Source organism: Pestalotiopsis fici (assembly GCF_000516985.1).
Source record: "Pestalotiopsis fici W106-1 unplaced genomic scaffold PFICI_Scf_1, whole genome shotgun sequence".
Lineage (NCBI taxonomy): Eukaryota > Fungi > Ascomycota > Sordariomycetes > Amphisphaeriales > Sporocadaceae > Pestalotiopsis > Pestalotiopsis fici.
The window spans coordinates 1893715-1907938 of NW_006917091.1; the positions used below are offsets into that span (position 1 = coordinate 1893715).

The 14224-nt window shown below is 51.9% G+C and overlaps 5 protein-coding genes across 5 annotated transcripts; 2 read left to right on the forward strand and 3 right to left on the reverse strand.

Annotated features, from left to right (window-relative positions):
- Positions 1 to 89: 89 nt before the first annotated feature.
- Positions 90 to 3747, forward strand: PFICI_00583 (uncharacterized protein; the record flags this gene model as incomplete). The annotated part of the gene is made up of 4 exons (XM_007829164.1): positions 90 to 434; positions 503 to 1196; positions 1249 to 3272; positions 3322 to 3747. The coding sequence occupies 4 exons, from the start codon at positions 90 to 92 to the stop codon at positions 3745 to 3747; spliced, it is 3489 nt and encodes a 1162-aa protein (XP_007827355.1).
- Positions 3748 to 5874: 2127 nt separating this feature from the next.
- On the reverse strand, positions 5875 to 7213 carry PFICI_00584 (uncharacterized protein; the record flags this gene model as incomplete). Its single annotated transcript, XM_007829165.1, has 2 exons — positions 5875 to 6476; positions 6583 to 7213. 2 exons carry the CDS (start codon positions 7211 to 7213, stop codon positions 5875 to 5877), a joined length of 1233 nt encoding a protein of 410 aa, XP_007827356.1.
- A 1540-nt stretch (positions 7214 to 8753) lies between these two features.
- Positions 8754 to 10955, reverse strand: PFICI_00585 (uncharacterized protein; the record flags this gene model as incomplete). Its single annotated transcript, XM_007829166.1, has 2 exons — positions 8754 to 10621; positions 10685 to 10955. 2 exons carry the CDS (start codon positions 10953 to 10955, stop codon positions 8754 to 8756), a joined length of 2139 nt encoding a protein of 712 aa, XP_007827357.1.
- A 548-nt stretch (positions 10956 to 11503) lies between these two features.
- Positions 11504 to 12288, forward strand: PFICI_00586 (uncharacterized protein; the record flags this gene model as incomplete). Its single annotated transcript, XM_007829167.1, has 2 exons — positions 11504 to 11570; positions 11660 to 12288. 2 exons carry the CDS (start codon positions 11504 to 11506, stop codon positions 12286 to 12288), a joined length of 696 nt encoding a protein of 231 aa, XP_007827358.1.
- A 404-nt stretch (positions 12289 to 12692) lies between these two features.
- Positions 12693 to 13931, reverse strand: PFICI_00587 (uncharacterized protein; the record flags this gene model as incomplete). Its single annotated transcript, XM_007829168.1, has 1 exon — positions 12693 to 13931. One exon carries the CDS (start codon positions 13929 to 13931, stop codon positions 12693 to 12695), a length of 1239 nt encoding a protein of 412 aa, XP_007827359.1.
- Positions 13932 to 14224: the final 293 nt, after the last annotated feature.

Consider the following 14224-nt stretch of genomic DNA (forward strand, 5'->3'; position numbering starts at 1 on the left):
CGGTCTTTTCCCGAACCCGAACCTTGGACGAGGGCACCGTTCAAGACTACCCGTGTGGCATCGCCGAGGGCCCCAGAAACCGTCTTGCGATGGGCCCAGATTACGGAGGCGGTCTGGGAGGAGGGGACCCTGCCCATGGTCATGAAGGAGCCTACCAACTCGACCACGATAGATCCCTCATGACCCCGAGTCCCTCTTACCAGAATGGCGCATTTCAGCCGCCCACCCGGGCTCCCGCCCGAGAAGCTTCCCCGGCCCTGAGTTCGACTAGCACTAATGATCCTCGTAAGAGCTCTGAACGAAACCGATCCAGGGGTCGCGGCCGGACTACGAGTGGTCAGGTTCGCGTCTGCCACAAGTGCGGCGAACCTCTCACGGGCCAATTTGTGCGAGCTTTAGATGGTACCTTTCACCTGGACTGCTTCAAGTGTCGTGTAAGATCACAGTCTATTCTTTCAATGCCGCTATTCACGTAGACAACCAAACTAACGCCAGCATGCAGGACTGCGGCTCGATAGTCGCATCTAAGTTCTTCCCTGCAGAAGACGAGGAGGGCGGCGGTCAATACCCTTTGTGCGAGACTGACTACTTCAGACGCCTCGGCTTGCTCTGCCACCAGTGTGGAGGTGCACTGCGAGGCTCATACATCACTGCGCTCGACCGAAAGTACCACGTCGACCACTTCACCTGTTCATTATGCCCGACAGTCTTTGGTGCTCAGGATAGCTACTATGAGCACGATGGCAACGTGTATTGCCGTTATCACTACTCGACACAATTTGCGCAGCGGTGTAATGGCTGTCATACAGCCATCTTGAAGCAATTCGTCGAAATCTTCCGCAACGGGCAGAACCAACACTGGCACCCCGAATGTTACATGATTCACAAGTTCTGGAACGTTCGCCTTGGTACGGAAGATAGCAATGAAGACCCGCCTGAGGAGCTCGACGAGGCAGGCCGCGAGCTCGTCCGTACTGAAGAAGAGAAGATGGAGGAGAAGGTCTACCGCATATGGAGTGTTCTCTCTGCGTTCGAAGAGTCATCTGCGGCTTGCATCTCAGATATGCTCTTGCATGTGAGCAATGGTGCCTTTATTGATGGCATCCTTACGGCCAAGAGGTTCATTATGCATGTGGATATCTTGTTTCAAGCCGCTGACAAGCTGGACGACAGCATGAAACAAGTTGACATGAAAGGTGAGTACCAGTTATTGTTGAATGGTATGTTGCTGTGCTGAAACAACATTAGGTCTGTCCTACAGCAGAGAGGCCAAACTCCTTTGCAAGAAGATTGTCTCCTTTTTCTCCCTTCTGTCAAAGACTCAAGAAGGCGGTGTCCGACAATTGGGCGTGACCCAGGAACTGCTGTCACTAGTCACGGGCTTGGCGCATTACTTGAAGCTCCTCATCAGGATCTGTTTGCAGGGTACGCTCAGAATCGAGAGGGATCATAACTCTCAGGACGCCTTGTACCAATTTCTCGACGACCTCAGCGTGATAGAAACTACTAAGAATGAGGACAACACGCTTCAGATCAGCGTGGGCATGGCTACGCTGTCTGCCAACGACTCAGATCATTGCACCGCATGTCGCAAGCCCATTGAGAGCGAATGTGCTCTAAACGGAGACAAGCGATGGCACCTGGCCTGCGTTATCTGTACCGAATGCGGCCAGGAATTGGGCAACGACTTGGCAAATGCGCAGTTGCAACGTGATCTTCGCATCCTATGCACGCCATGCACCCGCCAGACGGGAGGCGAGACGAGCAAGCCTTTTGAACGGATTTCGAGACTTCAGCAATATATATTCCTCCTCAAGGTTGCTCTGGCTCGACTTCTGGGCCAGCTACGCAAGAGTGGCGCAATTCCTCCTGCAGGCGAGGATCCCAGTGCCTGGGACTCGCGCAATGGAAATCAGTTAACAGCTGACAGAAGTGGCGTGCCAATGTTGACGTCGGATTCGCGTTCCAAGTCTTATGCTGGGGCGGAACGGGACCGTCATCAGCGAGAGTCGTCCTACGAGAGCACTCTTAATGATGTGCGTCGGCTGAGGAGTACACGACTAGATAAGCATCTATCATCGAGTCTGCGAAAAGCCCGCGGATCCAGGATAATCGACGGTCCCGGCGGCCCTGGAGCTGATGGTAACAATTTCAGAGACCGAGAAATGCAGATTGATGAGGATCCTGGACTAGGCGGTTCGACAGAACAGTACTTTGGCCATCAGGATGCCTTGACCCTGGACGACATTCCGCGAATTGTTGCTGCAGAACAGGCCAAAGAGAAGCAGCCCGGCGCGTACACTAGAAATTCGCGCCAGGAGCTGTTCCGATCACCAGCCACACATCCCAACTTGGGCACTGGTCATCAGAGATCGCAGTCCGACGGAAGAGGCGATGAATTGAAGCTTCTCCCGCAACCATCACCACAGCGAATAGGTCGCAAGTTTTTCTCGGAGCTGTCTGGCCTCGAATACTTCATTGTGCGCCATGTCGCCGTTCTCACAATGCAACCTTTACTGGATCCAGAGTTCACCTTGGACGATCTACTTTCGTTGATTGAGGCTAGAAAGCAGCCTACCTTCTGGAATAAGTTTGGCAAGGCTTTTGCCGGCAAAGACCAGAGGAAGGGCTTCAAGAAGAAGGGCATTTTTGGTGTTCCTTTGGAGATCATCATTGAGAAAGATGGTGCCGATTCGACAGATGGCGTGGGCCCTGGAGCCCTGCGGATTCCAGCCATTATTGAAGACACGATTACAGCCCTCAAGAACAAGGATCTCTCGGTTGAGGGTGTCTTCCGAAAGAACGGAAACATCAAGAGACTCACGGAGCAAGTTGCTGCAGTGGACAGAGACGGGTGTGACGCCATCAAGTGGAATGACGAATCGCCTCATCAGCTGGCTGCGCTGCTGAAGAGGTATCTTCGCGAGCTGCCTGATCCACTGATGACGCAGAAATTGTATCGTCTTTGGATTGCCGCGACCAAGATCAAGGATGACGAGAAGAGAAGACACTGCTTGCATCTGACGTGTTGCTTGCTACCAAAGATTCAAAGAGATACGCTCGAAGTGCTCTTCAGCTTTCTCAAGTGGGTGTCGACTTTCCACCAAGTTGACGAGGACACTGGTTCGCGCATGGATATACACAATCTCGCCCGAGTCATGGCACCAAACATTCTTTACTGCGCCCAGAGCGGGCCAAGTTTCTCGGATGAACCAATGACAGCAGTGTCTTGTGTTGAGGAGCTAATCCAATGGAATGAGGAGATTTGCATGGTAAGTCAGAGAGGACTACGGTAATTTGACTACTGCTAACATTTACTAGGTTCCGGATGAGCTTATGGATGTTCTCGGCGACTCCTCATTATTCAACGGCAATGGGGATATCTCGACAAAAGAGATCCTCAAGCGCATTGGCGACAGATCGGCTGGTGGCCCTAGGCAATACGACACAGAACTTGTCAATAGACAGGACAATTCAAGACCTATGCCGACGAGGGTTGACACGGATCCAACGCTGTGGCATCAGGAGCGCAGTGTCCGCCCTGTTCAGGACCCAAATGTGCCTTATACTACAAACCCAGGAACTCCTCCGCAAAAGTGGCGGAATCCTGACCACAGGTCTTCGCCTTATGGAGACCAATACGAAGGCGATGCATCACAGCCAGCTGAAAATGGTCAGCGCCGCGAGTGGCGGAATTCGACAGGCTTTGGTGTTAAGAACAGCTCTGTGCCTGCTGGCTCCGGCTGATAGGTGTACCTCACCACTACCATCAACCACACCGCCGCTTTGCCTCGGCATATACTCGCGTATACTTCCTTCGTTCTTGTCTCTCTTGGAATAAAGATGAAAAGCGCATCCTTAGGTCACCGGGAGGGGTTTATGAACCGTTACGACATAGCATGAAATGGTGTAAAGACAGCATTTGCAGCCGGCGTTTGAAACATCTCCAACCTGTCTAAGGGGCACCATGGTTAGGCCATGGACTTTTTCTTCTTTTTCTTTTTCTTTTTTTTTTCTTTTTTGGTAGTTTGCCTCTCTGGCAGCTTTCGTTCGCGATTTCTGTTCAGCGTGCCTCGATGCTACAGAGAAGCGGCTTGTGCCGTCTTTCCCTTCTTTGTCAAAGCGAGCGTCTTTGATGGACGGTTTGGTTTGACTGCAACTTTGGACTAGTGCTGCCATACCATTGCGTCGTTGTCTGTTTTTTACTTTTCGAAGACGGCCGAAGCTGGAATCCTCTGTGCCCCTGCACAAGACGATGGGAGGGGAAAAGGAGCGTGGAGAGAAAGGATGAGGATGAATTCTGGTAGCAGCAGGAGGAGATGAATGCATCTTAGATGACGAAAAACTTGATCCGATACTAGACCAAACTGCTTCTTGGTCGACCGGGATAAGGGAGTCAGTCTATTGGGATGGCGGCCAGGCTTTCGGGCGTTGGCTTGATACGATGATGCTTGCAGTGAAGGCGGGTAATCAAACTCAGTGGTATCAAAAGAACCATGTTGCAACACAGCTGCGAGTCTGCTTGAACTTTTTTTTTCCCCCTGCCGAGACCTTAAGGAAAGCATGCTGTTGAGACTTCAGAATTGGATCGCATCCCTTTTTTTGATGCTTGTCGATGAGCTTCGGCTCGTGGCATTGCTGAAGACTTGGAGTGTGATATCGCACAGCTTGGTGGTCATCTAGATTAGGTAGACATGAACCAATACAAGATGCGAACAAATACTGGAATAATACTTCAAATTGCCATAATATTGATCTGTAGGTGTGGCTGTCTGGTGTGGGTCTGCTTACGAAAGTTGCAAAAAGCCCGTCGTGAGATACTCGGAGCCCCTTTGCGTAGGTTAAAATTGCAGTGAACGACGGTCCGTGGCGGCCAAAAATTGAAAGCGAGTTGTAACGGTCGGCGGGACCGTGTCCGTACAGCCCGGCTGCATGGGCTGTGGACTGGGGGCTCGTCTCCGACCGATAAGTTACTACTTAATCATCATCAACATAAGGTATACTATGGCATAGTCCATTTCTCTCTTTTAGGGCCCTAACGAAAATTCCCTACGATGGAGGCAAAGACTGCCCCTGTGAGAGAATACCGACCATGATGAGGTTTGATGAGATTCGAATCAAGAGGTGCAAGCCGATGCAATAACTTGCAATCACCACTAGAGGGGGTTCCAGGAATCGCTCATTGACAATATAAAGGAAGCTTCGGACATCATGCCAAAGTAACAAGGTTGCCGAGAAGACATTTCAATAGGGAGAGATTTTCTCAGCCAGCCTTGCCATTACACATGCAGTGACCTACTACTTACAAAGTGTCATGTGCAGTTGATCAAGATGACTTGTGAAACTAGCTGTCACGTATGTGAGGTACATTATCCAGTGCTCCTTTCTTTGGTTTTCAAGCGGCACGTAGAATCAGAGATCTTTCATTTTATTCCATAGCACTTTCATATCACGGTGCTGTATCGGTGGTGCCAGGATCGTGGAATTAACATGGTTCTCTATATCATTGGCAGAATGCTCAATTTGATCTCAAAGATGAGTCTAAGTGTCGTTCTCTGATCAAAGAATTGATACTCCCTTGCACCTGGACACAGAAAATGTATCATAGAACCCAAAGCCAATTTCTATGGCCTTTGTCAATCATGGTGATGAAACGAAGCTTCCCCCGCAACCATCACCACAGCGAATTGGACGCAAGGGTCACTGGAGTTGTGAGATTTCGTCCACTCCTCGCTGCCTTCAGCTAAGTGGCGCCCCCCTTCATGTACACCCAGAACTTCATTCCCGTCTCTTGTCCTCCCTTGTCCATTTTCCCTTCTTGAATTAACTCTGAGCTAAACTTTGTGCTTCCCAAACTCATTCACCGCTCCATCTTTATAGATGTGCCCAGCTATTGACGTGGCGGTTGCTCTTGACATCATCAGCTGTAGCATTCATGGTAGCTCTTAGGCTTGCCGGATGGTCGAATGAGCCGGGTCGTGAATGTTGAGACTTGCCGCCAATGCTCACGACAGCAGCATCACCGCTCTGAACTCGTGTAAACTTCTGCCGCTGGGCATCTTTGACCACATTAGGGAAAGCTCCAGGCATAAGAGCCTCAGGGTGGTCGCTCTTAGCTTCATGACACAAGCCCTGTGCTGTCTGTGGTGTCATCGGGGGAGTCGGCGTAGGTAGCTCAAATGTGTTGGGCCTTGCTGTGTCGGCCGAGTCCAGTTCATGGTAGAGACATGAAGACTCAAGGTGTGCCGGTCCCGAAGGGGCACGTGAACTGACAGTGTCCCTATTGCCAGGTGGTGGTCCCTCGAGCTGGATCGGACTTGTGAACTGCGGTGTGATTGGGCTCACATATGAGACTCCAGCAGGCGAGCAAGGGCTGCTAACTGGCGAAACTTCATCTTGGCGGAGAGGTAGATGTCGCGATGCGGAAGGCGTTATGGTCTGAGGAGCTTTAGACGATTCAAAAGAGGTAGCTCGACCTAAAAAGGGCAAACATGTCAGTATTGGAAACGGGGAATTCGACGAAGGATTGAACGCTGGGTATATTTCGTTGGGGGCCATCGAGAGACTCGATAGAAATCATACCTCCAAAAGCAGCAAAGACATCGTCGCCATTTCGGCGGGCTGCAGACGACTGGAACTCATGAGGAGGCTCCTTCTCGTTAAACTCTCCATGTAGATTGTCCCGATAAGAAGGCATACGCTTTGCATGCTTTCGGCGCCGAAATAGCAGGAATATGGCAATAAGCAACGCAATTGCGCCGACACCACTGCCGACGCTGATACCAGCAATTGCACCGGGTGATAGGCGTCCAGATCCGTCCACGGTTGCGCCAGTAGGGGTAGCGGCCGTGTCAAGTGAACCAATAGTGTTGGAAGTGACATGAGCTGTTTCGGCGGGCGTCTTGGAAGGTTCTTCAGTTGTTGAAGTGCTCGTGTCCATGCTCGTGGTCGGTGTGGGAGACTCTCCAGTCATCGGCGCTCCAACGTCACTCGAGGCTTTGTGCGACGTGGTCATGGTGGTGAAGGAAGGCCAATTCTCACCTGAAGAGACTTGGATACTGATTTTCGCATCGGCAGGGCAGCCTTCACTATCGGAGCAGCCGTGAGAAGAACAGCAACCACGCCAATAGGGTTCTGGTCCGCCGCAGGAAGTGAATGAGCTTCCAGCAGGACAGTCGCCGAAAGAGCGAAGAAATATGTGATTGATGTCCATATTGGATGAACCTGTATCAAAGGGTCGTCGTTTGAGAGGAATGATATTAATTGCGAAAAACAATGGTAGAAGGGGTTGGCGACAGAATATCGAGTGCCTGCCTCCCCCTTGGTGGTGATCGAACCCGTCGCAAATGCCTGGCTTGGTGAATCTTGGTAGGGAGGCGAATTCGGAGGTTTAGTAAAGGTTTGAAAGGAAAGGAAAAAGAAGAACAAAATTGTAAAAGTCTGGAGGCGCAAGGTTGAAAACTCTGCCGTCGGGAGTATTGGTGTTTGTAGGATGGACTTATAGGAATGCGTCAAGTGACATTCTCGGTAACCCCAAGCAGGAGCTTGATGGTGTTGTGGAAGACCCCTCCAACAGACACTTTGAAATCGTGATTGACTGGAAAATAAGAACGTAGAAGAAGAGATGATTGAAATGCAAAGAGCCAATAATGATTTGACTCGATGGGATATTTCTAGTGAGGAAGTCGCGTTGTGCAAGTGACACGCGGCGGGAGAATGAGTGAGTGGGTGTCAGAAAACGTGAGGTGGTTTGAAGCTGTCCCCAACTAGCTCAGCAGTGCACAAGGCCACCAGCTGTCGGATTGATGAAAATCAGGCGGGGTGAAGTGGAAATACAAGTGTCAAGAATCAGTTGCATTCCTTTGGTGGTTGATCCGGAAAAGGGGAATTGAAGATGGAAGCCTGGTACGGGAGCATCCCTACTTCAAGCGTAGCTGTGACTGCAGTCCGATGATTGACCTCACTCACGCTTGGGATGAACGAGTTAGTTATTGGAGAGACGGGGGTGAAGGAGAGGGACAACGCGCGGGCAGAGGTCGCGACCGAATAAGTCATGAATTTGTATGTTCAAGGTCAAGTGGCCCGCTGCAAACGAGCCTTGGGAGGGCAGAGCAACAGCAACACGTTTAAACACAAGTCGAACCAAGGATGGAACAACATTATCACTTGATCCGCCCCAAGTTTGCTATCATGGCTACCTAGGTACAGAAAACTACCGTCACTTTTTAAAAAAAAAAAAAAAATACTTGTGTATCCTGCCAAACTGCTGCTGGTGAACACCCACGCGGCCTTCTCGTGGTTCAGTGTCTCTTCTGGTTATTTATTTCGGATATCTGCTTCTGCTTCCAGACCCTACATGATGCATACGGCTTTAACAGGAGAACAATAACTGCAAACCAGGCATCTCATCTACGTAATGTTCAACAATGTATGCTCCAAGCACGTTTCGAGTTCTCACGGCAGCATGCATTGGTACAGATTCACACATGTAGCCCCCTTCTGGCCGCGCCACTCATGTCGTATCACCAACGGCTACGATTCTGTGGAACTTTGCAGAACGCTTGACTATCCATACATGACCAAGGTTGTCCGGGACCTCGATTGCTGCTGCGTACTGCTGGCTGTGCTCGACTATGTATCTGGTCATGATCACAGCGATGCTCATCACAAGTGCGTGAAAACTTCTTGGGAGTATAGACAAGTACAAAGCAGGCCGCTATTATTTTGTTCTACTCTAACATCATACCCAGTCTCTATTTGAGCTTTTCCAGTAGGATCTTTGCGCCTGCATTTCCGACTGACCTCTCCTTCTTTGGTGCTGCCTTCTTGGCCTTCTTGCTTGCAGCCTTATCCGAGTCGCCGCCGCTTGTCTCGGCAGCTTCACGGGATGCTTTTTGCTCTGCCGTTTCTTCCGTCGCCGCCTTCTCCAGAGTCTTCTTCTCCTTCTTCAAAATCTTCTTGAGCTCATCCTTGCGGGAAAAGTCGTCGGCCTCGAGCAAGGACACGGGCACGAATGAACTGGGCCCTGTTGCCCACGCAACAATGTGATCCTTGATGATTGGGTAGAGGATATCTGCGAAATGCAGAGGGGGGTCGACTGGAATGATCTTGCGGGTGGCCTTATCAAAGTGGCCGCCGGCAATAAGCGTCTTGAACAAGCGTCCACCGTGAGCTGTCCTGGAAATGTGAAGACCGATTGGTGCTTGCTCCTCACCCTCTGTTGCTTCAGCCTCGGCACCAGCAGCACCATCTGCGCCTGCCAATGGGTCACCCTCGGCAGTACTTGCAATGGCCTGGAGTGCACCAGACTTGTCGCCGACGCCGGAGAGGAGGATATCCGTCACAAGTTGGCAGCCAAAAGACGTCGAGACGAGATCGAATGCCGCCGACTCGGTACCAGCAAGAAGTGCAGGAGACATGGCAGTGATGAGTTCTTTTCTACGAACATCGACATCCTTCTTACTCGTGGTCTTCCGGATCTCGTGGATTTCCTCCAGGATCTGTAGGTGGGGAGCGTGGCTCGCATCGAACAGGGACTTGGATGTACCCTCAAACAGATAACGGATCACGAAGCGTCCATGGGGATCGTTGGCCAAGACGAGCATGTTTTCACCTTCGTTTCCATCATTCTTACCCAACAACTCGGGGAATATTGATTTTGACGTGAGGACGGTATCGTCAATGAGATCGTATGTAGCAAGAATGACCAGGTGCGCCCAGGGGTCAGTGGACATGAGTTGGAATGTGTCCTTGTATGTCTTGAGGATTTGCTTACGGTCCTTGGCGCTACCTTGGGCAAGGAGTAGACACGTAAGGCGGGCACCCGACTTGGTGAAGGCCATGTTCTTGAGCAAATCACCATTGTCGTCCTCCTTGATCATCTCAATGTACTCCTTTTGCTCGTCTCCGCCCTGTTGCACGTTCAAGAAATATTGCAACATGGCGTCGTGTAGCATGGTGAAACCAGTCATCTTCTTTTGTATCAGCTGATTTGTCATGTCCAGCAGATACCTGACAATAGTCATCCTCTTGCTGGGCTCTGCAGCGATGATCTTGGACAGCTCGGCAGTCAGATCGCTGCCTTCACTCCTGAAAATGGCAAACTCTGGGCCGTACCATTCTCGAAGCATAATGGCCTTCTGCTCAGGGGATGCAGCTCCACGGTAGATGTCGTCGAGAATCCAGGACGCCTCGGGGTGGTTGATCATCTTGCGAACCTTGCCGTAGAATTCGGGAACGATGAGATCACGGATTTCCTTGTCGCCTTCCACCAGGAGCTTTCCAATCATGAACTTGGCGTATTTGCTCTCGGCAAGCTGAGCATAGGTACCCTGGAGCTCCTTGGCGATCATCTTTCGTCGCTCGACATTGGAGTACTTGATGGCAGTCTGAACAACTCGGACGGTATCGTGCTTGAGAGCAAACTCCTTGATGCGGCCAGTCACAATGGTGAAGAGCTCCTCGACAAGCTTGGCCCTCTCTTCCTTGGGCACATGGGACTTTCTTCGTAACCTTTCCCACAGCTTCTTGGCTCTGTGCGATTCGTCGGCGAGGGGTTTGGCGGCCTTGCGCTCCTGCGCCAGGGCCTTTTGCTTCTGGTGAGACTCGCGAGAGTTTTGACCTGGTCATGGCTGCGTTAGTATTTGCAATGCGACAATGTGCATTCCTTGCGCAGGGAGTTTACCTCTCTCAAACACCTTTCCAGAGTCGTCATTGTTTGACTTATTGCCATTGGAGTACTGGCCACCGTTCTGGGTCTTTCCCTTGCTTAGCGAAGCACCTCCATCTTCCTGGTCATCCGAAAAGTCCTCGAAACCAGTCTCGTCGCTCACTTCCTCAGACTCGTCCTTGGATGGCGGCGGTCGCTTGTCAAACTTTGGCTTCTTGAACGACTTGTCCTTGCTCTTGTCATTCAGCTTGCGCTTGCTGCCCGAGGCCGCATCCCTAGGTGCCATTTTATTGGCAAGACGTGGCTGTTGTGTGGGTGAAAATGAAGAGTTTTGGTGGTATACTGACTGGCAGACACCAAAAGATACACAGTGGGCTTCTCTCCCAGCGCTGCTCGCCTGTAAACCAAAAGTTTAGCGGAATCTTGAAATTTTTAGAGATTCTGCCAGGCGGTGTAGATAACGCTTGTCTGTTTCGAGCGACCCCACCATTAACTTGCAGCAATCAGCACTGTGTGCTTGGAGTCTAGCTCGTGATAGTGACATGTCTAAGGAGTAAATTATTGATTCAACAGCGCCGACAGGAAGGACGAAATCCGCAAGAAAACTCTAAAATCATTCACTCTGGGTTTCTGGGTGCCAATAAAAATAAACGCTTTCAATCATACTCGCAGTCGACTAAGACAACTCTACCAATTTATTTGGGAGCAATTACTTCCAAAAAGGATACTTGCCCCGCGCCCGCATTATAAACTACAACCAGACCACAACGACTATACAGAGACGCTATCCACCTGAGCGAAAGACTCTCAAAACTCCAGTGACAGCATCGCAAAATGGGGCGCGAAGAGCAGGTAGAAGAGAGGGAAGTCCTCGACTCCATTTTCCCTGAAGAGATCACAGGTATGCTGGCCTATGCAAGCTTTGAACAAACTCCCATCACCCGCCATCGTCTTGTTTCGCCCAGGCTAATCCGCAAATTCGCCTCTTAGACATATCAGAGACCGAATACCGGATATCAATTCTCTTGGATCTCCCCGAAGATGAAGAAGACAAGGCTGAGCCGCCGACCATGCTGCTGCACGTGCGGTACCCAGAGTCCTACCCAGACGAGCCGCCCCATCTCGACCTGCTGCCACCGCAAAACGCCGCCACACACCCCTACTTTTCCGTGTCGTCGGACAAGGACACGCTGCTGGCTGGCCTCGAGGAGACCATACAGGAAAATATGGGCATGGCCATGGTGTTTACGCTGGTTACGACACTAAAGGAGAATGCTGAGCAACTGATCCTAGACCGGCGGGCCGAGACAGCCAAGAAGCGCGAGGAGGCCCTGTTGGCCGCCGAGCGCGAGGAGAATAAGAAGTTCCACGGCACACCCGTCAACCCCGAGACTTTCTGGAAGTGGCGAGAGGGTTTTCTGAAGGAGATGGAAGAGGAGCGGGTCAAGGCCGAGGAGGAGCGCCTCGCCGAGATGAAGAAGGCCAGGGTCAAGGAGGAGAAGAAATTGACGGGCAAGCAGCTCTGGGAGAGAGGCTTGGCTGGCAAGGTTGACGAGGGCGACGAGGACGACGGTGGTGCCTTGGCCGATGGAGTCGAGAGCTTGAAGGTTACGGCATAAGCAGGCTGTAAGGAGACACCATGCGTTGTCACCCGCGAATCTACCCGCCATTGCCATGAAGTTCCTCAAAAGAGGAGGCGGAAATTCCTGCTGGCATGTCTCATTATCATCATCAACCAAGATTATACGGGATCATTGGTTTGGCGCAATTCCCTGGATCATCAAAGAACTTCTCGTAGCATGCCACGACGCTTAGTTTGCCTTGAAATAATAGGTAGCATATGCACGTGATGCACATGTGAATTGTGCAATTTTTTAAGCTACTCAGAACAACAAAAGTTAGACGACCCTTTTCATGCTCTCAACGCCCTGAAATGCCATGTCAAACGCCAGATCATTCATTATACCCAGCCTCGCAGCAAAATTCATCCCTTTGCAACCAGTAGCATAGGAGATTTCAAGGTCTACTCTTGCATCTCGTCATCCTCATCTTCATCGTCATCCTCGTCGCCTTCATCATCTTCCCATTCTTCCTCATCTTCCTCGTTCTCGTCCATAATGGGCGGAAGGCCAAGCTCCTTTGCGATACCAGTAAGAAGCTCATTGGCGTGCTCGCCGAGTCTGTCATCCTCGTACTCTTGCTTCTTGAATAACTTGAGGCATTGATTCAACCACGTCCGGCTGGAGAGCCAATTCATCTTCCATTCAGCCTCCTCGCCCTTGTTCTCGCTCTTTTGCTTGTCGCCCAGGACGTACAGACTCCAACCACCAAGGTACCAGACCTCGACACTGTGGTCGTCTTCACCGATCAGGCGCTCCAAGACCTCGAGGGCCTCCTGCTCCATCTCGGCCTCCATCAACAGCCTTGCCAGGCTGACGCGGCTGGGGAAATCGGGCACGCTTGGGTCGGCAGTCGGCAGGCCTCTCCAAATCTCCATGCTCCGTAGCAGGGCGGCGCGGGCATCTTCGAGCCGGGTCTGCGAGATGCGCACGTTGGCAAGGGTCTGCCAGCTCTCGGCCGAGTCGGGCGCCGTCATGGTGGCCTCGGTGACGAGGGCCTCGCAGCGCTGCTCGGCATCGGCCTCCCACGACAGGTCCGTCATGTAGATTTCGGCCACGGCGCAAAGACACATGGCATGCTTTCGCCGCAACTCGTCGAGAGTGGCCTCTTCCTGCTGCTGTGTCGTGTCATTGGCGCCGCGCTGTGATTGTTGCCTCCTGGTCGTCGGTTGTGAAGCCTTCTCCTCTAGTCTCTGAATCTGTGTCTTGAGCGCGCCGGCGCCCCTCTCGAACCACCGCACACTGTCGGCACCGCCCTCCTCGCTCAGCTGCGCCAGGCACAGGAACTTTTCGGCACCGCCGCCGACCTCGTCGCTGCGCTGGCCGTCCTGGTCAATGGACACGGCGCGGAGAAAGTAGGACCGGGCGCCGTCAAAGTCGCCAAGCTCGAGGCTGATTTGGCCGAGGAGGTTGAGCGACGCCAGGGCGCCGTCGCTGCTGGGCTGCGACGCGTCGAGTGCCTGCTGGGCAATTGTGAGGGCATCGGGAGCGTTGCCGGCTTGGATGAGCTCCTCGGCCACGGAGACGAGGTAGAGCGGCGAAATTTGTTTGGCTGACTGGCTGCTGCTATTGTCGTTGCTGTCGGCGGCGCGGGAAATGCCGCCCTTCTTTTTTTGCTTCTTGTCTGGGCGTGTTTTCCCCATTTTGCCTTGTCTTGTTTAAAACGTCTCTTTGTCCGGTGTGTTGGTGAGCTACGGCGGGAGGGAAAGTGCTCAGTTTCGGTATGTGAGGTTGCAGAAGTTAGTGATTGGTTTAGCAGGAGCCTAGGCGGGCAGTTCTGTCGCAGACCATGCCCTTGAATGTTGACGTCGAGAAAAAATTCTGGACGAGTTTAGATAACCGGGTCCGATAAGATTCTGAAATCTTGGCGTTGGCGGGGTTGACTATACTGGAACGTGGGGCTATACAAAAGACAAGGTAGGTTCAAGGTATGTCA